At 45.3% G+C, this 27,320-nt stretch overlaps 1 protein-coding gene across 1 annotated transcript in view; it reads right to left on the bottom strand.

The window, feature by feature from the left end:
- The window catches only part of LOC140200997 (protocadherin-10-like), a 78,981-nt gene that overhangs the window by 17,112 nt on the left and 34,549 nt on the right, over positions 1–27,320 (bottom strand). The window contains exons 5-6 of the mRNA XM_072264633.1: positions 17,798–17,950; positions 5,451–5,503 (exon numbers count right to left, since the gene is read on the bottom strand). Coding sequence (XP_072120734.1) covers positions 5,451–5,503; positions 17,798–17,950 — 206 coding nt within the window. The remainder of the gene's footprint in view (positions 1–5,450; positions 5,504–17,797; positions 17,951–27,320) is intronic.

The raw sequence follows: 27,320 nt of genomic DNA, 5'->3' as shown, positions 1-27,320 counted from the left end.
GCTCTTTCTGGGAAGAGATTCCCAGACCATAAGTCAGTGGATAACGAGGACACTCATCTATCTGTTTCAGAAGTTAACTTTTTGGTTGGATAGCTTTGAATTGAAGTGACAAAGAGTTGATGCAGAAAAGCAAAACACTCTGTATTTTCTTAACACCAAAAACACAGTATTTTTCTTCTGCCATCCCTAAGGAATAATTTGCCTCTGTCTTAAATTGAGTGATAAGACTTATGCGAAATGAATATCATGCCAACAGAGCCACAGATGACGAAGGTATCAGACTTCACGCCCGAATTAACACAACTTAGACAAGACATTAAAAACAAATTCAAATAGATGAATCTATGCTCATGACTGCCCTCTAGTGACTTCTGAGCAACATATCTCTTCTTCTTCTTCAGTTGTCCATCAAAATCCGATGACGACATCCACTCCTTTAACGGTGAGATCTTTGATGACTATACAGTCCTATCCTGGACCCACAAACTCTATTGCAGGTGGGACATGTATATGTGGTAGTGGTGGCAACGATGGCTGTATTTCTCCTGGCCCTCTTCTGCTGTCTTCTGGTTGTTCTTTCCATCTCCAGAATACGAACCCCGTCCCTACACAACATACTCACACACACACAAAATTCTGGAGGAACACAACAGGTTCAGCAGTATCTATGGAAATGATTAAACAGTCAATGTCTCTGGCTGAGACCCTCCATCAGGACTGGAGAGGAAAGGGGAAAGAAGCCAGAATAAGAAGGTGGGAGGAGGAGAAGGAGAACAAGCTGGCAGGTGATAGGTGAGACCAGGTGAGGTGGAAGGTGGGTTGTTGGGGAGTGGGGGATGCAGTAAGAAACTGGGAGGTGATAGGTGAGACCAGGTGAGGTGGAAGGTGGGTTGTTGGGGAGTGGGGGATGCAGTAAGAAACTGGGAGGTGATAGGTGAGACCAGGTGAGGTGGAAGGTGGGTTGTCAGGGAGTGGGGGATGCATTAAGAAACTGGGAGGTGATAGGTGGAAGAGGAGAAGGAGTGCAGCAAAAGGAATCTGATAGGAGAGGACAATGGGCCATGGGAGGAGGAGGAGGGGGACCAGAGGCAGGTGAAGGCAGGAGAAGAGAAAAGAAGGTTATCTGGGGTGGCTGCTGTTGGGAGTTCCCATCCACTGAAGGACTACTAGTGATTCGGTGGCAACCACTGACGTTTCTGACTTTCCTTGGGTGAAAACCCCCATGTTTATTCTTTCTGCAATTCTTTCAAATGGTCTGTTCAACTGAGGCTCCCTTAGCTGAGAGCATGAAGCATCCAGGACTGATATCTATCACTTAACAGCCTCTTAAGGTATCATCTGTGCTTTTAACTTAATAATTGCTGTTAGCAAGAACTTACTAATTTTCACATTACAACTGTGAACAAACATGCCAAATAATTCAGTGGTTGGGAAGCTCCTTGGGACACCTTGAGTTTGCTACAAGCACAGTAGAAATTTTTGTTTATATTGAGCAACACACACAAAATGCTGGAGGAACTCAACAGGTCAGTCAGCTTCTATAGAGAGGAATAAACAGTCAACGCTTTGGGCCAAGACCTTCTGTAACGGCATAATGAAGTGGCTTCACCACATGATCAGGTCCTGAAGAAGGGTTTCAGCCCAAAATGTCGATTGTTTATAGAGCGATAGAGTCATAGGACACTACAGCACAGAGACGGGCCGTTCAGCCCATCTAGACCATGCTAAACCATTAATCTGCCTCAACCCGTCAACCTAGACCATAGCCCTCCATGCCCTTCCCATCCATGTACCTATCCAAATTTCTCCTAAATGTTGAAATCGAACACAGATCCACCACTCGTACTGGCAGCTCATTCCACACTCCCACCACCCTCTGACTGAAGAAGTTTCGCCTCGTGTTCCCTTTTCACCCTTACCCATGACCTCTGGTTCTAGTCACACCCAATCTCAGTGGAAAAAGTATGCTTGCATAATATACCTTTATCAAATCTCCCCTCAGCCTCCTACTCTCCAGGGAATAAAGTCCGAGGCTATTCAGCCTATGATTTTTGGATCATTGAGTTCTCTTCCCAGGAAGCTTGGACCTGTACAAAATAGGTATTTTGCACCTGACCTGGAGAGGGATTAATATTAATGACTGTCGCCTGGCAGCACTCACATCGACAGTGATGAAATGTTTTGAGGTGTTGGTCATGACCAGACTGAACAGCTGCCTCTGCAAGGACCTGGACGCATTGCAATTTGCCTATCACCACAGAAGATCAACAGCAGATGCAATCTCAATTGCTCGCCACACAGCTTTAGACCACATGGACAACACAAACACCTAAGTCAGGATGCTGTTTATCAACTATAGCTCAGCATTTAACACCATCATTCCCATAATCCTGATTGAAAAATTGCAGAACCTGGGCCTCTATACCTCCCTCTGCAATTGGATCCTCGACTTCCTAACCAGAAGACCACAGTCTGTGTGGATTGATGATAACATATCCTCCTCGCTGACAATCAACACTGGTGCACCTCAGGGGTGTGTGCTTAGCCCACTGCTCTACTCTCTGTATACACATTACTGTGTGGCTAGGCATAGCTTAAATACCATCTATAAATCTGCTGATGATACAACCATTGTTGGTAGAATCTCAGGTGGTGATGGGAGGGCGTACAGGAGTGAGATATGCCAACTAGTGGAGTGGTGTCACAGCAACAACCTGGCACTCAACGTCAGTAAGATGAAAGAGCTGATTGTGGACTTCAGGAAAGGTAAGACAAAGGAACACGTACCAATCCTCATAGAGGGATCAGAAGTGGAGAGAGTGAGCAGCTTCAAGTTCCTGGGTGTCAAGATCTCTGAGGATCTAACCTGGTCCCAACATATCGATGTAGTCATAAAGAAGGCAGGACAGCAACTATACTTCATTAGGAGTTTGAAGAGATTTGGCATGTCAACAAATGCACTCAAAAACTTCTATAGTTGTGCTGTGGAGAGCATTCTGACAGGCTGCATCACTGTCTGGTATGGAGGGGCTACTGCACAGGACCGAAAGAAGCTGCAGAGGGTTGTAAATCTAGTCAGCTCCATCCTGGGTACTAGCCTACAAAGTACCCGGACATCTTTAGGGAGCGGTGTCTCAGAAAGGCAGCGTCCATTATTAAGGACCTCCAGCACCCAGGGCATGCCCTTTTCTCACTGTTACCATCAGGTAGGAGGTACAGAAGCCTGAAGGCACACACTCAGCGATTCAGGAACAGCTTCTTCCCCTCTGCCATCCGATTCCTGAATGGACAGTGAATCCTTGGACACTACCTCACTATTTTTAATATATAGTATTTCTGGGGTTTTTTGCAGGATTTTTAATCTATTCACTATACGTATACTGTAATTGATTGATTGATTTTTTTTTCTTCTTCTTCTTCTGTATTATGTATTGCATTGAACCGCTGCTGCTAAGTTAACAAATTTCACATCACATGCCGGTGATAATAAACCTAATTCTGATCCTAGCCGGAAGGTTTGCTGATGCTGCATGGTGGGGTTGAAACTAGGGTTGCAGGGGGATGGGAACCAGAATTGCAGAACAGATAGTGGAGAGATTGTGGAGACATATGCTGTTAAGACCTCAGACAAAGTCAGGAATCAAAAGGTTGAGCATGGTGCGACTAGCGTCCTCAGCTGCTTATATTTCAATGCAAGAAAGGCAGATGAGTTCAGGGCATGGATCAATACATGGATATTGTAACCATTACTGAGGCTTGGTTGCAGGGGCGGGGGCAGGACTGGCAGATCAATATTCCGGCGTTCCGTTGTTTTAGACGTGACAGAGTGGGAGAAATTAAAGGGGAGGGGTGGTGTTACTAGTCAGGAAAATGTCACGGAAGTGCCAGTCAGGACAGACCAAAGAACTCTAGTGAGGCACTACGGGTGGACTTGAGAAATAAAAAATAAGAAAGGTATGACGACGTTAGTGAGGCTCTATGGCAGAACACCCAACAAACCGAGGGATTTAGGGAACAAATTTGTAAAAAGAATACAGACTGTTGCAAGCAACATAAGGTTGTGATTTTAACTTTCTGCATGCTGACTGGGACTCCCATACTGTAAAAGGACTAGATAGGACAGAGTTTGTCAAATGTACGCAGGAAAGATTCCTTCATCAGTACATAGTCCCGAAGAGAGAGTGTGCAATACTTGATCTGCTATTAGGGAATGAGACAAGGCAGTTGACCGAAGTTTGTGTAGGGAAACACTGCCATTAGCTTCAAAGTAAATATAGAGGAAGCTAGATTTGGTACATGGATTGTGATTCTAAATTCTGATGCTGAATTTAGATTCATCCTTGTAAATTTTCTCTGCAATCTCAAATTTATTTACCTGTTTTCTGTAGATAGGTGACCAAAACTGGACACAATTCCCCAAACTAGATCTCAGCAGTGTCTTATACAACTTCAACATAACATCCCAACTATGTACCAAAAGTTCTCTCTATGACCCTATCTACCTTTCAATGAATTATGGACCTGTATTCCCAGATCCCTCTGTTCTACTACACTCCTGGTCATACTACTGCTCCCTACTGCTCGTCATGTAAGTCCTACCCTGGTTTGTCCTCCCAAAGTGCAATGCCACACACTTGTCTGCATTAAATTCCATCTACCACTTTTCAGCTTATTTTTCCAGTTCATCCAAATCTCACTGCAAGCATTGATAGCCTTCCTCGCTGTCCACTGCACCCCCAGTCTTGGTGTCATCCACAAATTTGCTGATCCAGTTTACTGCATTATCACCCCTATCGTTGATACAAACAACAACAGACTGAGTACTGATTCCTGTGGCACTCCGCTAGTCACAAGCCTCCAGTTAGAGAGGCAATCAACTACCGCCACTCTCTGGCTTCTTCAGCAAAGCCATTCTCTTATCCAATTTTCTATCTCACCTTGAATACCGAGCGACTGAGCCTTCTTGACCAACATTCCATGTGGGAGCTTATCAAAGGCCTTGCTAAAGTCCATATTGACAACATCCACTGTCTTGTCTTCATCCACTTTCCTGGTAACTTCCTTGATAAACTCTATCAGATTTGTTAGACACGACATACCCAGCACAAAGCCATGTTGACTATGCCTATGAGCCCCTGTCTATCCAAATACTTCTATACCCGGCCCCTTAGAATACCTTCCAATAACTTTCCCACTAGTGATGTCAGGCTCTCCGGCCTATAACTTCCTGGCTTATGCTCTGCGCCTTTCTTAAACAGTGGAAGAGCATTAGCTATCGTTCAATTCTCCGGCACCTCACCTGTCACTAAGGATGATTTAAATCTCTGTGCTAGGGCCCCAGCAATTTCTGCACTTGCCTCCCACAGAGTCCAAGGGAAGACCTTGTCAAACCCTGGGAATTTATCCGCCCAAACTTGCCTCCATACAGCAAGCTCCTCCTTCCCAGTTACCTGTATAGGGTTTAAGATGGCGCTGGTGAACCTCAGCGACTTCTGGCCAGTGGCTAACAAAACAAGGAAAACAACCAAAAACTTTGTTAATCACACTTCTTCTGGCAAATGAAATTTTTTTAGGCATGTCGTACCAGACATTCAGCCATTCTTGTCTGGCTTGTGGTGTCAGGATTAACCAGGTCACGTTATGAACATAACTCGACCCTTGTATATTTTTTACAAGGCCGAGTGGCTAGCTCGACACTCAACCCAGCACGGCTGGAAAGCATGCTCGGAGGTGGCCCGACCTGGATTCGAACTCAGGAACCTTCACTTCGGAGTCCGGCGCTGATCTCACTGCGCCACCAGCACCCTTTGGACGTGAAAGCAACTCAATATGGCAGAACCAAGACGAGGTGAGGTACTTCGAGCGAGGAAGACCCGAGGTTTGATCGTTTTAAACAGAATTGAGGCAGCGAGGTCGGGGCACCAGAGCACACTGGATCGACTGAAATCAATGCTTGGATGGAGACTCAAGCACGGGGCCAAATGTGAAAGTTTGGGTACAGGCCGAATCGAGGTGGCAGTGCCCATGCACCACAGAGAATTGGGGCGACTGAATTCGATGTTTGGATCGAGATTTAAGCGCTGTGCTGAATTGGAAGGGTCGGCTACAGGCCGAACCGAGGTGGAGGTTTACTGGCCCCAGAGTGTGTAAAGGCAATTGAACCCAATGTTTGGACATTGATTTAGGTGCCAGGCCAGATTGAAAAGGTCAGAGTGTCGTGGCCTGAGGCAAGGTCTGGGCCGGTTCAGCTCACTACTCCACGACCCGCCTCCGCACTGAATTACAGGACTCTCTTTGCAGACTTCAGTTCTGAATGCTATTTGCTTGTGGTTATTGTTTGCACGATGTTCTTCTCTGCACATTGTGTTTTTGATAGTCTCTTATTTATATGGGTTCTTTGGGGTTTCTTTGTTTAGTGGCTGCCTGTTAGGAGATGAATCTCAAGGTTGTATTATGTATATATACTTTGATGATAATAAGTGTATCTTGAACTTTGAATTTTGACTGTGCAGCTGCATTGCCTCACATCTACCGACTCTGTCTATCTCCTGAGTAAATGCAGATGTAGAAAATCCATTTACTATCTTCCCCATCTCTTTTGGCTCCTTGCATTGATTTCCACTCTGATTTTCCAGGGGACCAGTTCTGTCCCTTGCTATCCTCTTGCTCTCAATATATCTGTAGCAGCTCTTGGGATTCTCTTTCACCTTGTTTGCTAAAGCAAACACATGCTTCTTTTAGCCCTCCTGATTTTCTTCTTAGTGTCCTCTTGTATTTCTTATACTTCCTGTTAGTTCCTGCCTGTCTATACCTGCTTGCACTTCCTTTTTCTTAAGCAGGGCCTCAATACCTCTTGACTAAACTGGTTACCCTAGCCTTTTATTCTGACAGGTGTATACTAATTCTGTACTGTCAAAACTTCATTTTTGAAGGCCTCCCACTTACCACGTACATCTTTGTCAGAAGACAACCTATCCCAGTCCACACTTGTCAAATCCTTTCTGGCTTTTCCAGTACTGGTTGGAGTGGCGGGGTGGAGGTATGTCCCTACCAGGGGAGTAAGTGGCGCTCTTCCCTCTGCTCGCCTGCAGGTCCCCCTTCAGCAAAGTGTAGCATCTGCTTAGCCCCCGATCAGGGTGACATGAAGCCGTGGGAGCAGGAGGTGGATGGTCCTATGAGTAGCTGGTACACATCACATGTCCTGGTTATGTGACCACTGACACCAAGCAGACAGTCTCTGAAGGGTATTGGTAATGGCTGGGGTCACCTCACTTCTAAAGACACTGCCCAGAAGAAGGCAAATTTTTCTACAGAAAAATTTGACAAGAACAATCATAGTCATGGAAGGACCATAATCACCCACATCATACAACATGGCACATAACAAATGAACTAATGAATCCAATTTTTAAGTCACATCAATTACCTCCAGATTCCTCAAGTTCCTGGTACTGTGTTGCTGCCTGGTTGTTCATCTTTTGCCCTATTTAGTTATTATTTTTGCAACTTACAGTAATTTTTATTTCTTGGACTGTACTGCTGTCACAAAACAACAAAAGCCTTGCTATATGTCAGTGGTGATAAACCTGACTGATGAAAGACAGAATCCCATGTGGATGTCTGACAGCAGCTGAACTGAACTCCCTCCATCTGTCACACCTGACCTCTCAACCCTCATCGGCTCCAACAAAGGGGCCAGTCACTGGGCATCCACGTTTAGAGTGAAGCTGCTGCTGATACTTTGGAAATGTAGCCTGCCATTCATGCACAGGAGGATCCCACATACAGCAGGGGGGAGAATCTGGAGCAAAAAAAGACCCAACGGGTCAGGCAGCACCTGTAGAGGGAGAGGGACAGTGGGGTCCTAGATTCTTTATTGGCGCCAAATGAAAGAGGGGTCAGAGCTGTTAAAATAAGATGGAGGGAAGGGGTGGGGCATGAGGAGTCGGGGTGAGGGTGCAGTCAGAAAACAGGAGAGCAGCAAAATGATGAGGCAGCTGACAGGAGCCTGGACCGCTAAAGGAGGAAGGCTTTGAAACCAATGTCAATTCCATGAGCCCTGCAGGCCTCTGTGGCATGATTTCGAGCCTTGGGCTTCTGGGTTTCTCGAGAACCTGTGTTTGCTAATTGTTGTCTTAACGAGAATCGTTAAGTCCATGTGCTTTCTGTTTAATCCTGTCAAATTCATTCTGACTGGCCTGGGTTGTTCACTTTCTGTGATTATTTCATTCATTCTCTCTACTTGCGCTGTTCGCTGGGGTCTTGTGTTGAGAAAGCCATGTATCGTGGTGCCACTCGGCCATGCCAACGATGCTCTGTTGGTATTCCTATATGCAGCCTCTTGTTACTGTGTCTCCCTGAGAGCCTGTTGTTCCTCCGCACTGCATTCAGTCGTTGCCAGCGCTCACTGTGACATAGGTTACTATCAATGTATCACCATATTCTACCCTGAGATTCATTTCCTTGTGGACATTTACAGGAAAATAAAGAAATAGAGTAGAATTTATGATAAAACTATACATAAACTTGACATCTTCCAGTCAAGATAGTGCCAGCGAATGATTCCTCAGCCGACATCTTCCAGATCGCAAATCTCTCCATTATTTCACTTTTTCTGCACCTTCTGCTTGTTATTTTCATCTTGTTTGTGTAACAGACACTGTTGGGGCCTGTGACGTACAGTTTGGATCTCGATCAAAGGATCCAGCACTATGCTGAGTCCAGAGAGCTGCCTCGTGGAGATTAGAGACGGGGGGTGGGTGGGGAGGGGGGGCCGAAAAGGACCAGAGTCAAGGGGCGGGATCACGAACGACTCCATCACGAAGCAGCAAGGAAAGTTGAAGCATCGGGGTGAATGTGGAAGGGGTCAGCAATGGCTCCCAACGGAGACGGTCAGCAGCCGGATTGGTGCGTTCAGCCACCGAGTCGTGGCGTTCAGACCCGGGTCGCTGTCACGCTTTGCAGAAGGACTGAGCCCGTGCGGCTGTCCTCCTCGTATGCAAGATGAAAAAGTTTCCAATATTCTGAGAACATGAGTTGTAGAGTCTTTGAAAGTGAGTCAGTAAGATGTAGACTCACTTTCAAAGACCAACAGTGGTAGAGAGAAGCACCATTCCCTCTAAGGCTGTGCAGGTGCCTGGTCGCGCAGTAACTGAAATGCTCCCACGCACATAGCCTTTGTGGCCACACAACTGGAATCGGATGCAGCTTGAAAAAGTTTATGAAATGTGAAAGTTTTTTTTTTCTTGAACTGTATTTCAAGCTGTGATTTTTCAATTTTCTTTCTAACTATTCATCGTACACAAAAGAAAACATTTAAGTGTGAGGCAGTTTTCAGGACATGTAAAAATTTCCTGCTCAGAGCAATGGTTGGTCCATGCAGATATAAAAAAGACATCAGAGGGAACATTGCAGAAATTATGTCATGGATGGCAAGGGGATTCTTGATAATGGATGCTGCTTTTTTGTGGCAGTGCTGTGGAAATGGGCTCAGTGGTGGGGGTTGGGGATGGATTGGACTGTATCCATCTCTTTCTGTAGACTTTTCCTTTCCTGGACACTGGTGTTTCCACACCAGGTCATGATGCAATGAGTCAGGATCCTCACTACTGTGCATCTACAATAGTGAGAATCTTGCTTGTCAAAGTTTCAGATGACATGCTGAACCTATACAAACTCCTATGAAAGTAGAGGTGCTACCTTGCCTTCTTTGTGATGGCGCAAATACTAGAGGGCATGTATTTAAGGTGAGAGTAGTAATTTACATGTTGGCCCAGGATAGAATCACTTATAGGATAATGCCAAGGAATTTAAAGTTACTGATACTCTCCACCTCTGATCTCCTAATGAGAACTGGCTCATGGACCTTTGAGTTCTTTCTCCTGTAGCTGATAATCAGCTCTTTAGCTTCAAGAAGAACCTAGTGTTGGTTCAAGGGCACCAAGGGCTCTCCTCCGTTCCTCTGCGAAACATCACGGTGAGATCGTTCATATCTACGGGAGACGCTCATAGAACATAGAACACGGAACACGGAACAGAACAGCTGAGAACATTCCCTTCGGCCTGGTGTTGTGCTGAACCAATCCCTTCTGTCTACACAATCTCCATATCCTCACATTCATGTGCCATTCTAAACGTCTCTTAGAAGTCTCTAATGTTTCGATCTCTACCACCACCCCAGGCAGTGCATTACAGGCACCCTCTACGCTCTGTGTGTGAAAAACTTGCCCCTCTCACCTTAAATGCATGCCCTCTGGTGTTAGACATTTCAACCCTTGGAAACAGATACTCACTCTACTTTATCGATACCTCTCATAATCTTATAAACCTCTATCAGATCTCACCTCAGCCTCCACCGCTCCGAAGAAAACAGTCCAAGTTTATCCAGCCTCTTATTTTAGCACATGCCCACTAATCCAGGCAACATCCTTGTAAACCCCTTCTGTGCCCTCTCCAAAGCCTCCATATCCTTCCTATAGTGGGGTGACCAGAACTGTGTGCAATACTCCAGCTGCGGCCTAGCTAGAGTTTTATAAAGCTGCAACATTAATTTCTTGACTTTTGAACTCAGTGCCTCTACTAATGAAGGCAAGCATGCCATAAGCCTTCTTAACCACCTTGTCGACCAGTGTAGCCATTTTCAGGGAGCTATGAACTTGGACCCCAAGATCCCTCTGCTCATCAACACTGTAAGGGTATGGCCTTTACATTTGATCTGCCAATGTGCAACACTTACATTGGCCAGGATCTGCCATTTCTCTACCCATATCTGCAACTGATCCATATCCTGTTGTATTCATTGTCGGTCTTCTACACTATCCACAATATCACCAATCCTCGTGAAAAGACAGCACCTACAACGGCGTGGCACTGTCAAGACGTTGGGTGAGAGTGCTGGTACATGGTTCACTAAAAGTGGAACCACTGGCAGACAGGGTCGTGAAGAAGGCTGTTGGCATGCTGGCCTTCATCAGTCAGGACACTGAGTGCGGAAGTTGGGAGAACATGGTGCGGCTGTACTGGACACTGGTGAGACCACAGGCGGAGTATTGTGCTCAGTTTTGGTCATCCGGCCTGTAGGAAAATCATTATTAAGCTGGAAAGAGTGAAGAAAGGATTTATCGAGATGTCCAAATCAGAATCAGAATTGATGGAGAAATTGGACTGGTGAGAGAGATGATTTGATAGAGGTTAATAAAATGATAAGAGATATAGATTAAGTGGACAGCCAGAGACTTTCAACAGGAATTCTGCAGATGCTGGAAATTCAAGCAACACACATCAAAGTTGCTGGTGAAGTCAATTAGTCCTCACGAAGGGTCTCGGCCCGAAACATCCACTGTACCTCTTTCTAGAGATGCTGCCTGGCCTGCTGCATTCACCAGCAACTTTGATGTGTGTTGACAGAATAAGCCCTTCTGACCCACAGAGACTTGCTGCCCAACAACCCACCTATTTAACCCTCAGCCTAAATCACAGGACAATTTACAAAGACCAATTAACCTACTTTCTTTGTATTTACTGTGAATGCCCACAAGTACCAGCGACCTGGGTTCAATTCCCTCTGCTGTCTGTAAGGAGCTTGTTCATTCTCTTTGTGACGCATGGATTTCCTCCGGGTGCTCTGGTTTCCTCCCACAGTCCAAAGACATACTGGTTAGTGGGTCAATTAGTCATTGTAAATTGTCCTGCCATTAGGCTAGGGTTAAATCAGTGGAAGGTCTAGGAGGACCAGCACAATTTTTTTTTAATTTTAGATAAATCTCAGGGTTGCATATGGTAAAATATGTGCACTTTGATAATAAATTTACTTTGAACTTTTGAATTTTGAATCCTAATGTCTTTGGACTGTGGGAGGTAACCCACAGGTACACCCAAAGAAATAATAAACTTATTTACAGAGGTCGTCAGAATTGAACTCTGAACTCTGATGCCCCGAGCTGTAATAGCGTTGTGCTGACCGCTACGCTACTGTAGTTGGCATGGGCTGGTTCCGCTGAAGGGCCTGTGCTGTATTGTATGACCACGCCCACCCCCCCCCCGACACTATGAGACTCTCATTTTGCATTTCTTGTTTAAATTTATTATGTATTTCTTATTGTAACTTATAGTCATTTTAAGTACTGCATTGTACTGCTCAGCAAAAAAAACAAATTTCATGACAAACCTCAGTGATAATAAATCTGACTGATTCTGATACTGTATTGTGGCAGCAGTACAGTGCAAGACATAAATGTTGCTACAAGTTACAATAAATATGTAAACGTTGAGATTAAAGATTAACTTCATTTGTCACATGTACTATGAAACATTGAAACATACAGCGAAATGCATTGCGTTTGAGTTTACAACCAACACAGTCAAAAGACGTGTTAGAGCGATTTGTGGGTTTAGCACATGTGGCTAAAAACTTTAACTGACTTCAGCCACTCGCCTTCAGATTTGAGTATGGATCGTGAATTGGATCTAAAAAGCAGCTATGAACAATGGGTTTCTAAAACCATGAACCAAGTTAACTGGAAGAACAGACGTGCTGACTTAAATTCAGTACTCGTGTGTATTTGGGTGTCCAGGTTGATTCCAGGGATGAAGGGGTTAACCTATGAGAGATTGAGTCGCCTGGGACTATACTCTCTGAGTTCAGAAGAATGAGAGGGGATCTTATAGAAACATACAACATTTTGAAAGGGATAGATAAGATAGTAGAAAAGTTGTTTCCATTGGTAGGTGAGACTAGAACTAGGGGACATTGCCTCAAGATTCAGGGGAGAAGATTTAGGACGGAGATGAGGAGAAACTGTTTTTCCCAGAGAGTATGAACCAGTGGAATTCTCTGCCCAGGGAAGCAGTTGAGGCTTCCTCTCTAAATATATTTAAGATACAGTTAGGTGGGTTTTTACATAGAAAGGGAATTAAGAGTTATGGGGAAAACACAGGTAGATGGAGATGAGTTTACAGACAGATCAGCCATGGTCTTATTGAATGGCGGGTCAGGCTCGATGGGCTGGATGGCCGACTCCTGCTCCTATTTCTTATGTTCTTATGTCTGTGATATAGTTGCAAACAGGGAGGTCTGGTGCCGGAGGGAAGGTCCAGGCATTTGAAACTGTTACATGTAGTTCAAAGTAAGCATTGTAAATATGGATTTGTTTGAATTGTTCAGAATTTTTCTTTATCTTTAGCACATAAAATGTCGTGTAGTGTTGGGTCAAGCAGACGTCTTGCTCTGAAAGGGTCTCTCTCTCTCTCGAGGGCAGAGCAGACCTCAAAGTGTCACCACATCTCTAACGCCAACATAGCGTGCCCTCAACTAACTTACCAAAAATGTAGGCCTTTGGAATGAGGGAGGAAATTGGAGCATCCATGTTGTCATGGGGAGACCGTACAGACAGCAAAGGGAATTAGCCCTTTATCAGGAAGTTTCAGCCCGAAACATCGACTCTATTCCTTCCCATAGATGTGCTGCCTGACCCGTGTGGGTAGCACTGACTGTAACACAATAGCACCACAGGGTGCCTCGGGCATTCCAGAGCTTGGAGCTCAATTCCAGCACCACCTGTAAGGAGATTCTGCGTTTTCCCGGTGAACCGCATAGGATTTCTCTGAGATGCTCCGGTTTCCTCCGACAGTCCAGAAACAAACCTGGCAGCAGGTTAATTGATCCTGGTGAATTGTCCTGTAATTAAGCTGGTGTTGAGAAGGTGATTTTCTGGGTGGTGTGACTCACTGGGCCGGAAGGACTGTGGTGCCCAGTGCGATCGTGTTTGCTGTTGTGTGCTGGGGCAGCAGGCTGAGGGTAGCAGACACCAACAGAATCAACAAACTCATTCGTAAGGCCAGTGATGTTGTGGGGATGGAACTGGACTCTCTCATGGTGGTGTCTGAAAAGAGGATGCCGTCTAAGTTGCATGCCATCTTGGTCAATGTCTCCCATCCACTACATAATGTACTGGGTGGGCACAGGAGTACATTCAGCCAGAGACTCATTCCACCGAGATGCAACACAGAGCGTCATGGGAAGTCATTCCTGCCCGTGGCCATCAAACTTTACAACTCCTCCCTTGGAGGGTCAGACACCCTGAGCCAATAAGCTGGTCCTGGACTTATTTCATAATTTACTGGTATACTTTACATATTACTATTTAACTATTTATGGTTTTATCACTATTTATTATTTATGGTGCAACTGTAACGAAAACCAATTTCCCCCAGGATCAATAAAGTATGACTATGACTATTATAAGGATCTGTTCTGCTCAGTATCCCGAAACAAATAGATAGATAGCTATCTGCCAAGAGGAACAATGGGGTCTCCCTCCCCCCAGTTGTGACTTTTACTGGGAGCATTGTAGGCAAGAGACTCGACCGCAATCTCTCTGACCCACTACCATCAGGAAGGGGGTACAGGAGCATCAGGACTAGGACTGTCAGACTGGGTAACAGCTTCTTCCCTCATGTTGTGAGACTAATACCCTGCCACCACCGAGGTCTCGTCACTAGGACAGCGAGCTGTTCACTGTTCACCTGTGCTGCACACTATATACACTTTAAATTATATTTTATCAACTAGTTTGTGGCAGTATTTTGATTAATGTGCTGTGTGTGATGTATTGTGGGTGCACAGTGGTCCAGAGGAATGTTGTTTCATTTGGTTACATATATGTACAATCAGCTGACAACAAACTTGAACTTGTATTACAGAACATGTAAAATGAGGCTCACTGGGCCGGGGGGACCCGTTCCACGTCCCACTTCTAAATAAAAATAAAATGTAGGCAGCACCCGAAGTCAGGATTGAACCTGCGTCTCAGGCACTGGGAGGCCTTCGCTCTACTTGCTGCATCACTGCACCTCCGACACCCACAAGGGCTCCACAGATAATGACTCCAGTGCAACGCAGGTGCTGGACAGGCTGTATCCTAGTGAACAACTATTACCTTCAGGAGAAGGCCTTCTGTATCCGGTGGTCCCGATGCGGCCTCCTCTACCCGACGTAGATGGGGAGACTACTTTGTCAAGCACCTTCACTCCATTTGCAAAAAAGTAGGATTTTCTGGTGGCCAACCGCTTTAATTCCTATCCCTACTCCCACTCCAACATGTTGGTCCATGGCCTCCTCTGCTACCATGGTGAGGCAACTTTCAACACCTCATATTCCGTCTGGGTCGTCTCTAATATAGATTCTCCAACTTGTGGTCATTTTACCAGCCCCCTTCCCTCTTCTTCAATTCCCCACTCTTAGCCTCTTACCTCTTCTCCTCACCTGCCTGTGTGACCCTCCTCCTCCTCCTCCTCCTCCCCTTTCTCCCATGGTTCACTCTCCTCTCCTATCAGATTCCTTCTTCTTCAGTTCTTTACCTCTTCCACCTATCACATCCTAGCTTCTCAGTTCACCCCCTCCCTCCCCACCCGCCTGGATTCTCCTATCACCTTCTAGCTTGTACACCTTCCCCTCCCCCTACCTTCTTCTCCCCTCCATTCCTGTATAGACGAAGGGTCTTAGCCTGAAGTGTCAACTGTCTATTCATTTCCATCAATGCTGCCTGACCTGCTGAGTTCCTCCAGCATCTTGTATGAGGCGACATACGGAAGAGCAGTTTTAGTAGGAAGCTTGTCAGTGTAGCTAAGATAAGCAAAGCAACACATGGCCAATGCAACACGCTAACACCTCCAACAGGGTCATCCAGCTGTCAATGCCTGGCACTCGGCAAATCAACACATCAACGCGAATATACTTCTAACAGCGTCTCAACAGCATGGATCTGAGTGATTACTCATTCTCACATCGTCTAACACTTGACGGCGGGGCAAACGAAAAAACGCAGCAAAAAAAAACTCAAACATCACAGCCTGATTTTAATCTGGGACATGCTGCAGACACAGTCGTAGACACTGAAGCAAAGAGCACAATCAGGCAGACAACCCCCAAAGGACCAAATTTTTTGTTTCAACCATACCCTTCCCACACCCCCGTAGCCCTGTGAACATTCTATCTTGAAGAATAGATCCAAATCTCATTTCTGGATCTATTCCACCGGAAGTGGATTCCAGAATGCAACGAAGAAATTTTATCTCCCCTCCTCACGGTTTTTGTTTTTACCAATTATTGGTAATCGTAACTCAAACAGATTGCTGTTTCTGTGTGTAAATAAAATGGATTCTTCCTGATAACATTAACTCAAGAGCAACACACAATGCTGGAGGAACTCAGCAGGCCAGGCAGTATTTATGGAGGGGAATAAGCAGTCAACATTTCAGGCCGGGTCCATTTATTAACGATAATGGAACATCAGTACTGATGACACTTCATCATTCTCCCTACTGAGGAATGAAAAAATAAATGGGCTCACTAGAATTCAGAAGAATGAGGGGTGACCTCATTGAAACCTATTGGTTGTCGAAAGGCTTGATATAGTGCATGTTGAGAGGATGTTTCCTATGGTGAGGGAGTCTAAGACCAGACCACAGAGGCTCAGAATAGAGGGGCGTAGTTTTAGAATGGAGGTGAGGAGGAATTTCTTTGGCCAGAGAGTGGCGAATCTGTGGAATCATTTGCGGAAGCCAAGTCATTGGGTATATTCAAGGCAGAGGTTGATAGATTAGTAAGAGCATAAAGGTTTATGAGGAGAAGGCGGGAAGTTGGAGCCGAGACAGAAATGAATCAGCCATGATGAAATGACGGAGAGGACTCGATGGGTCAAATGGGCCTAATTCTGCTCCTATATCTTATAGTCTTAAAATAGCAGATGGAATTTAATGCAGATAAATTAGCTGAAGACACCAAGACTGGAGGTCAAGTGTGAGGTGTTGCCCTTCGGGGAGACAGCCCAGGGTAGGACTGACACAGTGAACTTTAGGGTACTGAGGAGTGTGCTAGAACAAAGGGACGTGGGAATACAGATTCCTTGAGAGCGACATCACAGGAAGATAGGGTCGTAGAGAAAGCTTTAGGCACATTAGCCCTCATAAATCAAAGTATTGAGCACAGGAGTCGGGGTGTGAAGTTGAAATCATATAAGACGCTGCTATGGTCTAATTTGGAGTATTGTGTACAGTTCTGGTCACCCATCTGCAGGAAAGATGTCAATCAGATTGAGAGTGCAGAGAAAATTTACGAGGATGTTGCCGGGACTTGAGGACCTGAGTTATATGGAAGGGTTGATTTTATTCCCCAGAGCGTGGAGAATGAGGGGAGATTTGATAGAGGTATACAAAATTATGAGGGGTATAGATAGGGTAAATACGAGCAGGCTTTTTCCATTGAGGTTGGGTGAGACTACAACTAGAAGTCTTGGGTTAAGGGTGAAAGCTGAAATGTTTAAGGGGAACATGAGGGGAAACTTCTTCACTCAGAGGGTGGTGGGAGTGTGGAACGAACGAAGTGGGTGGATGCGGTTTTGATTGCAGCATTAAAGAGAAGTTTGGATAAGTGCATGGGATGGGAGGGGTATGGGGGGGTGGCTGTAGTCCAAGTGCGGATCGATGGGACTAGGCAGGATAATGGTTTAGTGTGGACTAGATGGGCCGAAGGGCATGTTTCTGTGCTGCAGTCCTCACTGACTTGATGACTATGAAAGGTTTCAGCCTAAAATGTTGACTCTTTATTTCCCTCCGTAGACACTGCCTGGTCTGCTGAGCTCCTCCAGCCCGTTGTGTGTGTCACTCTGGACTTCCAGCATCTGCAGAATCTCTCGTGCTTAATGTTAACTCAATGTCCTGTCTGGTTCTGTGTCCTGTAATGAAGTTAATTTTGTCTTTTTCCCAAAGGTGGAGAAGGTTTTGCTCTGGTCCGTCTTGCCTGCCGGGTTCATTTTGCTCGACTTGAGCGGTGCGTTGCCGGGAATGTAGACGTTAAGCTTGTATCCAGTGGGCTGATCACCATAGGGGTACTGAGGCCCGTACCTGGGCATCCATGCATCACCTCCTGACGATGAGGACGTCTGCTTGTTTCCTGCATTTAGAACGAAGAGAAACAGATCATTACTTTCCCCCCTCGCAGTGCAGTCAGAAGCGGTAAGGGAGGCCGAGCGCGAGAGATGTTGCCCGCCCTCTGCACACCTCAATGACACCCTTCTGAAGTGCCGTCACGGCTGGCTGGAAAACATATGGCAGTTTAATTACATAAATGCATCTCCCACAAATAGAAATGTGATAATGAGAACACAAGAGTGTGTTAACAAGTCCTCTTTAAATATCCTCGGGATGCTAAACTGTGTATTTTGTCTTCTCCTTCTTCTCAGACAGTCCCTCGGGGTCACAATGGACTTGTGTCAGCTCCTCCATCTTCTTCAGCCCCTCACCCCTTCTGGGGCACAGGCCACCGAGAGCAGATCTCCACGGTCCTCTGTCCTGGGCTGAAAGCTGATCAGCCCTGTGGCTTCTGCTTTCACCATGTGACTTCATACATCCTCTAGGTGCAGATCCTTCCTCTCCTAGGGACGAGGTCTTTGGAGCTTCTGTTGGCAGTTCTGGGTTTTTATGGGAAGGGGTTACTAGCCCCGTGCCCAACCTTTCCCTTTTGCAGCCAGGCTCGGCTGAATTGGCTGTCTGCATCTCGACCTGGTATGGAACACCAGTGCCCAAGAACAAAGAAGCCTACAAGAAGTGGTAGACACATCCCAGTCCTTCACAGGATGAGCACATTCACAAGGAGCACTACCACAAGAAAGAGGCATCTATCAACAAAGACCCCCACTACCCAGGCCGTGCGTTCTTCTCGCTGCTGCCATTGTGAAGGTGATACAGGAGCTTTAGGCCCTATACCACTGGGCTCAGGAACAGTTATTACCCTACCAGGCTCCTGAACTAACATGGATAACTTCACTCACCTCAACACAGAACTGATCCCACAACCCACAGTATCACTTTCAAGGACTCTACAACTCATGTTCTCATTATCAATATGTTCATTTATTTGTTTGTCTATCTATTATTATCAACATTTCTTTTAGTATTCGCAGTCTTGCACATTGGGGGTTTGTCAGTCCTTGTGTGTAGTTTTTCATTGATTCTATTGTATTTCTTTATTTTACTGTTTTTTTATCATGTCACACCAGACAGTCAGCCATTCTTGTGAATTTTACTGTGAATGCCTGCAAGAAAATTAATCTCAGAGTAGTACATGATGACATGCACATACTTTGTTACTAAGTTTACTTTGAACTTTGAACTTTAAACTTGGAGGGAGTAGAGGTGCTCCTAGCCAGTGAGGAGACACGTTCTCTCTGCCAGTTCAGAGTGCTACTGCTGCACGGTGATGAGATTCTCAACGCCATGTCAGATGCTCCCTTTCCATCAGCCACCGAAGACCCTAGCAAATTTCTACAGGTGTTTCCTGGAGTGCATCACGATCTGGTGTGGAGGGGCCGCTGCGCAGGACCAGGAGCAGCTGCTTCAGCTGGCTCCAGCATGACCACCTGCCCTTCAAACTTCTGGCCGTCAACATCTCTGAAGAGCTGACCATGGTCCACTAATATGACACCATTGTGAAGAAGGCATGACAATAGCTACGTTTCATTGGGAGTTTGAGGAGATTCGGCATGTTATCAAAGACCTGGCAAATTTCTATGGTTGTACAGTGGAGAGCATTGGGACTGGTTGCTTCACCTCCTGGTAGGTCAGATCCGTCATGGACACTCGCCTCCCAACCATCGCGGACATCTTCAAAAGGTTATGCCTCAAAATGGTGGCATACATCATTAAGGACCCAGGACATGCTCTTTTCTCACTACTACCCTCAGGGTGGAGGTACAGGAGCCTGAATCACACATTCAATATTTCAAGAACAGCTTCTTCCCCTCTGCCATCAGACTTCTGAACGCTCCATAAACCCATGAACACTACCTTACATTTTTGCACTGTCTTTCCACAATTAATTTAGATTTTTAATACATTCTTATTGTAGTGTATAGTTATTTTTATGGTTCCTTCAGCTTGTCATAACGGGGACGTAAAGGGGACAAGCTCCCACACAACCTACTAAACGCTCCCAATGGCGTGCCTCTGTAAGCAGCCTCTGACAACCAAGTCCAGCTCCCGGCCTTCACCTGTGGCTTAGCTACGAAGCACATCGGAACTGTTTCTACTGACTGGAGAAAGGGTTGCTGGCACCTTAAAACCAGTAGCTTTGGGCAGATGGGCCTCATCAGCCGTGGTTGGCAGCTCATCTAGGAAAAGGAAAACTCTAATCTCAGACCTCTGTTGTCTCGCGCCTAACCCACTCATGGGGAAGGCCTCAGGAGTGAACCCTGAGGGAAAAATCCGCAGCTGGAGTCCCTAAAGCAGTCCTACGTTGAGTTCAGCGCTGACTGGCAACCCCTGTGATGTCACTGGTACCAAACTGTATTGGTCTCTGCTGTTCCTTTGGGCGTGGAAAGGCAGAGTCAAGAGCTTGCTTTCCATAGCATACTGCCCTGGCTTGCTGGGCAGGTGAGGTGAAGAACGCTATAGGCCTAACACTGGTGAATGGGACTATCTTAGATGGAGCATCTTGGTCAGCATAGACCAACTGGGCCGAAGGGCCTGTTTCCATGTTAATGGCAGAGCAAAATATTCTTGTTACGAATATTCTTTTACCACATGGTGAATTATTTCCGTAAGCTGTAGTTACACAATAACGCCACTTGGTGTCACTGTTGGCTGATTAAATCATTCCAAGGTTCCTGATGAAATACCAGTTCTGTGTGAATTCCACGCAGATCTATTCACCTGTTAAGGGGAGAGCTTTGTTGTATTATACAAGTTTTGTGATATAACCACTCACCAGTAATAGTTTCCTAGTTTGAGGAGGTGGGTGGGGAACATAGTTTTAGGGAAGTTACTAAAGGAAAGGGAGATAGAGGGGTAGTGCAGTGTCAGCACGATGCTATTAAACTCGAGGTGTCGGAATTCGGCGTTCAACCCCAGCACTATCTGTAAGGAGTTTGTACATCCTCCCTGTGAATGTGCAGGCTCCTTCCAGCTGCTCTGCTTTCGTCCCACAGTTCAAAGACATTCCAGTTAGTCAGTTAAGACCAGAAGACACAGGAGAAGAGATGAGCTCTTTGACCCATCGAGCCTGCTCTGCCATTCAATCATGGCTGGTCCTTCTCTCCCCTCCTCAGCTCCGCTCCCCAGCCTTCTCCCCGTAACCTTTGACACGAGTTCCAATCCAAAATCTATCAGTCTCTGCCTTAAATACATCCAACGACCTGGCCTCCACAGCTGCCTGTGGTAACAAATTCCACAACTTCACCACTCTCTGGCTAAGCAAATTTCCCCACATCTCTATTTTAAATGGATGCCCCTTGATTCTGAAGCTGTGCGCTCTTGTCCTAGACTTCCCACCATCGGAAATATCCTTTCCACAGCTACCATGCCCAGGCCTTTCAACAGTGGAAAGGTTTCAATGAGATCCCCCCTCATCCTTCTGAATTCGAGTGAGTACAGACCCAGAATCATCAAACGTTCCTCGTATGATAACCCTTTCATTCCTGGAATCATCTTTGTGAACCTCCTCTGGACCCTCTCCAATGCCAGCACTTAGATAAGGAGCCCAATACTGTTCACCACACACAAAGTGAGGCCTCACCAGTGCCTTGTAAAACCTCAGCATCACATCACTGCTCTTGTATTCTTGACCTCTTGAAATGAATGCTAACATTGCATTTGCCTTCCTCACCACTGACTCTACCTGCAGGTTAACCTTTAGGGTGTTAGGGTGCTCTGCACAAGGACTCCCAAGTCCCTCTGCATCTCAGAGTTTTAGATTTTCTCCCTGTTTAGAAAATCATCAGCACATTTATTTCTACTAACAAAGTGCATGACCATGCGTTTTACAACATTGTATTTCGTTTGCCACTTTCTTGCCCATTCTCCTAATCTGTCTAAGTCCTCCTGCAGCCTACCTGTTTCCTCACTACTACCTGCCCCTCCACCAATCTTCTTATCATCTGCAAACTTGGCAACAAAGCCATCTATTCCATCATCTAAATCATTGATATACAGCATAAAAAGAAGCAATCCCAACACCGACCCCTGCGGAACACCACTAGTCACTGGCAGCCAACCAGGAAAGGATTCTTTTATTCCCACTCACTACCTCCTACCAATCAGCCAATGCTCTAGCCATGTTAGCAACTTTCCTGTAATACCATGGGCTCTTAACTTGGTAAGCAGCCTCATGTGTGGCACCTTGTCAAAGGCCTTCTGAAACATACAACATCCACTGCCTCCCCTTTATCTATCCTACTTGTAATCTCCTCAAGGAATTGCAACAGGTTCGTCAAGCAAGATTTTCCCTGATGGAAATCATGTTGACATTGTCCTATTTTGTCCTATGTCACCAAGTACTCCATAACCTCAAAATTAACAATTGACTCCAACATCTTCCCAACCACTGAGATCAGGCTAAATGGTCTATAATTTCATTTCTGCTGCCTCCCTCCTTTCTTAAAGAAGGTTAAGTGGTCATTGCAAATTGACCCGCGATTAGAGTAGGGTTTAGGGATTAGAAGGCTACTCCAACATAAATCCTACGACCCGGGGACCTCGCTGTCACCGTCCCAGCTTGCTAGGCTATGGCAGATGAACCCCAAGTGTAAAGGGTGGGGCCAGTACCGCGCTCACTGCACTCCACCTTTGCGCAGGCCGAAGGGCATGCCCACGTCTACGACCAACCTCCCCGACCCCGCTGTGGCCAGGCCTGCCTGTCCCATATTGGCCTCGTCAGCCACCAGTGAGCCTGCAGAAGACGTGGGCAGCCGGCTTCCTAAATCTTCATTCGCGAAGCCAAGCCATGATGATGAAGAGTAGGGTTTAAATTGGGGTTGTTGTCGGTGTGGCTCAAAGGGCCGGAAAGGCCAGTTCCGCATTTTATCTCAAAATAAAATAAATATCAAGATGGAGGACAAAGTCAGTGTCTAGGCAGCAAACGTTATCGTTGCTCCTTCCAGCCACAAGAATCAGGTTTACTGTAACTGACATATCGGTTGTTTTGCAGCAGCAGCCCAGTGGAATATATTTAAAAACTATTAATTACAACTTACAGTAATACACAGTATATAGATTACAATTAAATTAAAAAAGTAGTGCAAAAAAAGAGCAAAAACTGGTGAATTAGTGAAAGTGAAGTTAAAAGAAATCATCTTGAACCATCTTTGATAGAACCCACAGGGTGATTCTGAGAAACTCTAGTAAAATAATTCTCAGAAGTTCAATGTGGGCTCAACTTGCAGTTCATAATTATAGTTATTTATTTATTTAGGTAACAAGCCCACACTGCCAAATTACAACCATACGACTAATTAACCTACCAACGGGTACGTCGTCGGACTGTGGGAGGAAACCAGGGCACCCGGAGGAAACACACACTGTCACAGGAGAATGTACCATCTCCTTACAGTCAATAGCAGGAATCGAACCCAGATCACTGGCATTGTGAAGTGTTGTACTAACTGTGACACTACTGTGCCCTAGCAGTGGCTCCAGGCCATTCGGCCCTTCACAAGCCTACCCTGTGATTGTGCGAGATCTGGTCCAGGCCTCTAAGTGACCCCTGGTAATTTGCTCCCAGCATCCTATCTTTATTTCTGTACTTGCTGGAGTTTAGAATAATGATGGGATATCTCACTGAAACCTATCAAACATTGAAAGGCATAGACAGAGTGGATATGGAGAGGTAACGCTGATCTTTGGTGTCCTGCATGGGGTCACGTGAGAGTCCAGGGTGGGGGAGCACCCCAACGTCTCAAGCTCAATGTCCCATCCTGTCCCATCAAACACCTCCTGGCCCACCCCCAAAAGTGTGCCATGGGACCCATAGTGGTCCCTTCAACCATTTCAGCACCCACATGGGGCACCACAGTAGCGTACTGTTAGCGTGATGCTGCTACAGCTCGGGGCGTCGGAGATCAGAGTTCAGTTCCAGTGTCCCCGGTAAGAAAGTTTGTACGTTCTTCCCCTGTGCGTGTGGGTTCCCTCCCACAGTGCAAAGACACACCAGATAATGAGTTAATTGGACATTGTAAGTTGTCCTGTGATTAGGGTGGGGTTAAATTGGTGGGTTGTTGGGCCGCTTGGCTTGTAGAGCCAGAAGGGCCTATTCCACACTGATTCTCTAAATAAATAAATGGGATAGAGAGATAGATAGACAGATAGATAGATAGAGAGATAGAGAGGTAGATAGATAGAGAGATGGCTAGATAGATAAATGCATAGATACATAAATAAACAGGTAGATAGAAAGATAGATAGATGGATGGATAGAAAGATAAATAGATAGATGAATGGATAGTTAGATGAACATAAATAAACAGATAGATAGATAAAAACAGAAGAAAATCTGCGGATGCTGGAGAGCAAAGTAACACACACAAAATGCTGGAGGAACTCAGCAGGCCAGGCAGCATCTGCAGAAGAGTAAACAGTCAACATTTCAGGCTGAAACCCCTCATCAAGGCCCTTCTGCAGTATTTTGTGTGTATCAGATAGATAGGTAGACAGACAGATAAACAAATAGATAGATAGAAAAATTTGTAGATAAATAAATAAATGAATGAATGAAGCAATTAAAGTTAATTATATATCCTTAAATCCTTCTTCTCTTGAACCAAACAGATAGGGGTTGGGAAAATGGCTGATGAACAACAGACGATAGGTAACAGAGCTGACGATTCAGGACACTGGTTACACCTATTCATTAGTGGGAATACCAACTAAATGGCCCAAACTCACAGGGCACATTACACCAGTAATCCCTAGCATGACTAGATGGCAAATATACGGTACTGCGCAAAAGTTTTAGGCACATAATTATTGTCAGGGTGCCCAAGGCTTTTGCAGATTTTCTCTCATTTTTATCCATCTATCTGTTCATTTATTTGTGTCGTAACTTTATGTATTGCACTTTACTACTGCCACAAAAAAAACTAATTTCATGACATGTAAGTGATGATAAACCTGATTCTGATATGGGTCTCTATTGTGTACTGAGAGCGGGAAGGGGTCAGGGATAGGGTTGGGAAAAGGGGAAGGGAGAGGGGAGAGGCGAATCATGGTTGGGAAAAGGGGAAGGGCGAGGGGAGGGGGTGGGAAGCACTGGAGAGACATTATGTAATGGTCAATAAACCAATCGACCATTTGCTTGGAATCAAATGACCTTACCTGGTGTCTCAGGGTTGGGTGTGTCTGCACTCGCGCACCCTCTGCCCCTGGCACTCCTTCTCTGCTACCTGTCCCACACCCCTCCCGCAGCGCCCCACCCTCGCTACTCCCAACATCCTTGGCTCAGGCCTGATTTACAGACTTGTTCTCCACTCCACATTGACAAATACAGTGCTGTGCAAAAGTCTATGGCACTCTAGTTATATGTATGTACCTAAGACTTTTGTGCAGTATTATACATATGCAGAAATTATGAAAATGGACCAGATTTGGACATAAATAGACTGAGGTAGGTAAGTCTAAAATGCATGAGGTAATGGGGGAGCCTGATCCAGTCAGGCCTGGAATGAGATGTTTAATTGTGGTTGCTGTACAGAGGGAGAGTTACTGTAGCTCTGAATGCAGGTAGAGAGAAGCAATATACGCAGCTGAGTGGTCGAATTATTTATTCTTCTAGTTATTTATTTATGTGTTTATTATTTATCTACCTACTTAATTGTTTGTTTGTTTATTCATTCATTCCTGTATTCATTAATTTTTATTATTATTTATTTGTTATTTATTTACTTCTTTATTAATTTTATTACTTGTTTCTTTTTGTACTTGCACTCCTTATCAGTCTTTGTGTGTAGTTTTTCATTGATTCTATTGTACTTCATTGTTCTACTGTGAATGCCTGCCAGAAAATTAATCTCAGGGTAGTATTTGATATACAGTGCCGATAAAAAGTATTCACCCCCACCTCCAGTGGTTTTCATGTTTTATTGTTTTACAACATTGAATCACAGTGGATTTAATTTGGCTTTTTTGACACTGATCAACAGAAAAAGACTCTTTCGTGTCAAAGTGAAAGCAGATCTCTACAAAGTGATCTAAATTAATTACAAATATAGAACGCAAAATAATTGATTGCATAAGTATTCACTCCCTTTAATATGACACACCAAGTCATCACTTCTGCATCCAATTGGTTTTAGAAGTCACATAATTAGTTCAATGGAGATCGGTTTTTGGAGACCTGTGTGCAGTCAAGGTGTTTCAACTGATTGTAGTAAAAATAGTTGGAAGGTGCAACTGCTGCTGAGTCAGTATCCTAGCAAAAACTACACCATGAAAACAAAAGAACACTCCAAGCAACTCCGCGAAAAGCACAAGTCAGGAGATCGATACAAGAAAATTTCCAAGTCACTGAATGTCCCCTGGAGTACAGTTAAGTCAATCATCAAGAAATGGAAAGAATATGGCACAGCTGTAAATCTGCCCAGAGCAGGCCACCCTCAAAAACTGAGTGACCGTGCAAGAAGGGGACTAGTGAGGGAGGCCACCAAGAGACCTATGACAGCTCTGGAGGAGTTACAAGCTTCAGTGGCTGAGGTGGGAGAGTCTGTGATACAACAGCTGTTAACCGGGTGCCTCACCAGTCATGGCTTTATGGGGGAGTGGCAAAGAGAAAACCACTGTTGAAAAAAACTCACATAAAATCTCAGCTAGAGTTTGCCAGAAGAGATGTGGGACACCCTGAGTCAGCTGGAAGAAGGTTCTATGGTCTGATGAAACCAAAATTGTGTGTTTGGCCATCAGTCTAAACATTATATTTGGCCTAAGCCAAACACTGCACACCATCAAAAACACACCATCCCTACGGTCAGCACGGTGGTGGCTGCATCATGCTGTGGGGATGCTTCACTGCATCAGGCTCTGGAAGGCTTGTGAAGGTAGAGGGTAAAATGTATGCAGCAAAATACAGGGAGATCCTGGAGGAAAACTTGATGCAGACTGCAAGAGAACTGCAACTTGGGAGAAAATTTGTTTTCCATCAAGATAATGACCCCAAGCATAAAGCCAAACCTATACAGGAATGGCTTGAAAACAACAACATTGATGTCCTGGAGTGGCCAAGACAGAGTCCAGACCTCAATCCAATTGAGAATTTGTTGTTGGACTTGAAAAGGGCTGTTCACTCACGATCCCCATGCAATCTGACAGAGTTTGAACAGTTTTGTAAAGAAGAATGGGGAGAAATTGCAGTGTCCAGATGTCCTGACAGAGACTGATCCACACAGACTCAAGCTGTAATTGCTGCCAAAGGTGCACCTACTAAATACGGACCTGAAGAAGGACAATACTTAGTTTCTGTTTTATATTTGTAATTAATTTAGATCACTTTGTAGAGATCTGTT

This window comes from Mobula birostris, chromosome 7 (genome assembly GCF_030028105.1).
Source record: "Mobula birostris isolate sMobBir1 chromosome 7, sMobBir1.hap1, whole genome shotgun sequence".
Lineage (NCBI taxonomy): Eukaryota > Metazoa > Chordata > Chondrichthyes > Myliobatiformes > Myliobatidae > Mobula > Mobula birostris.
The sequence above is the reverse complement of the archived record's forward strand: the minus strand, read 5'-3'. Positions and strand labels throughout refer to the sequence as shown.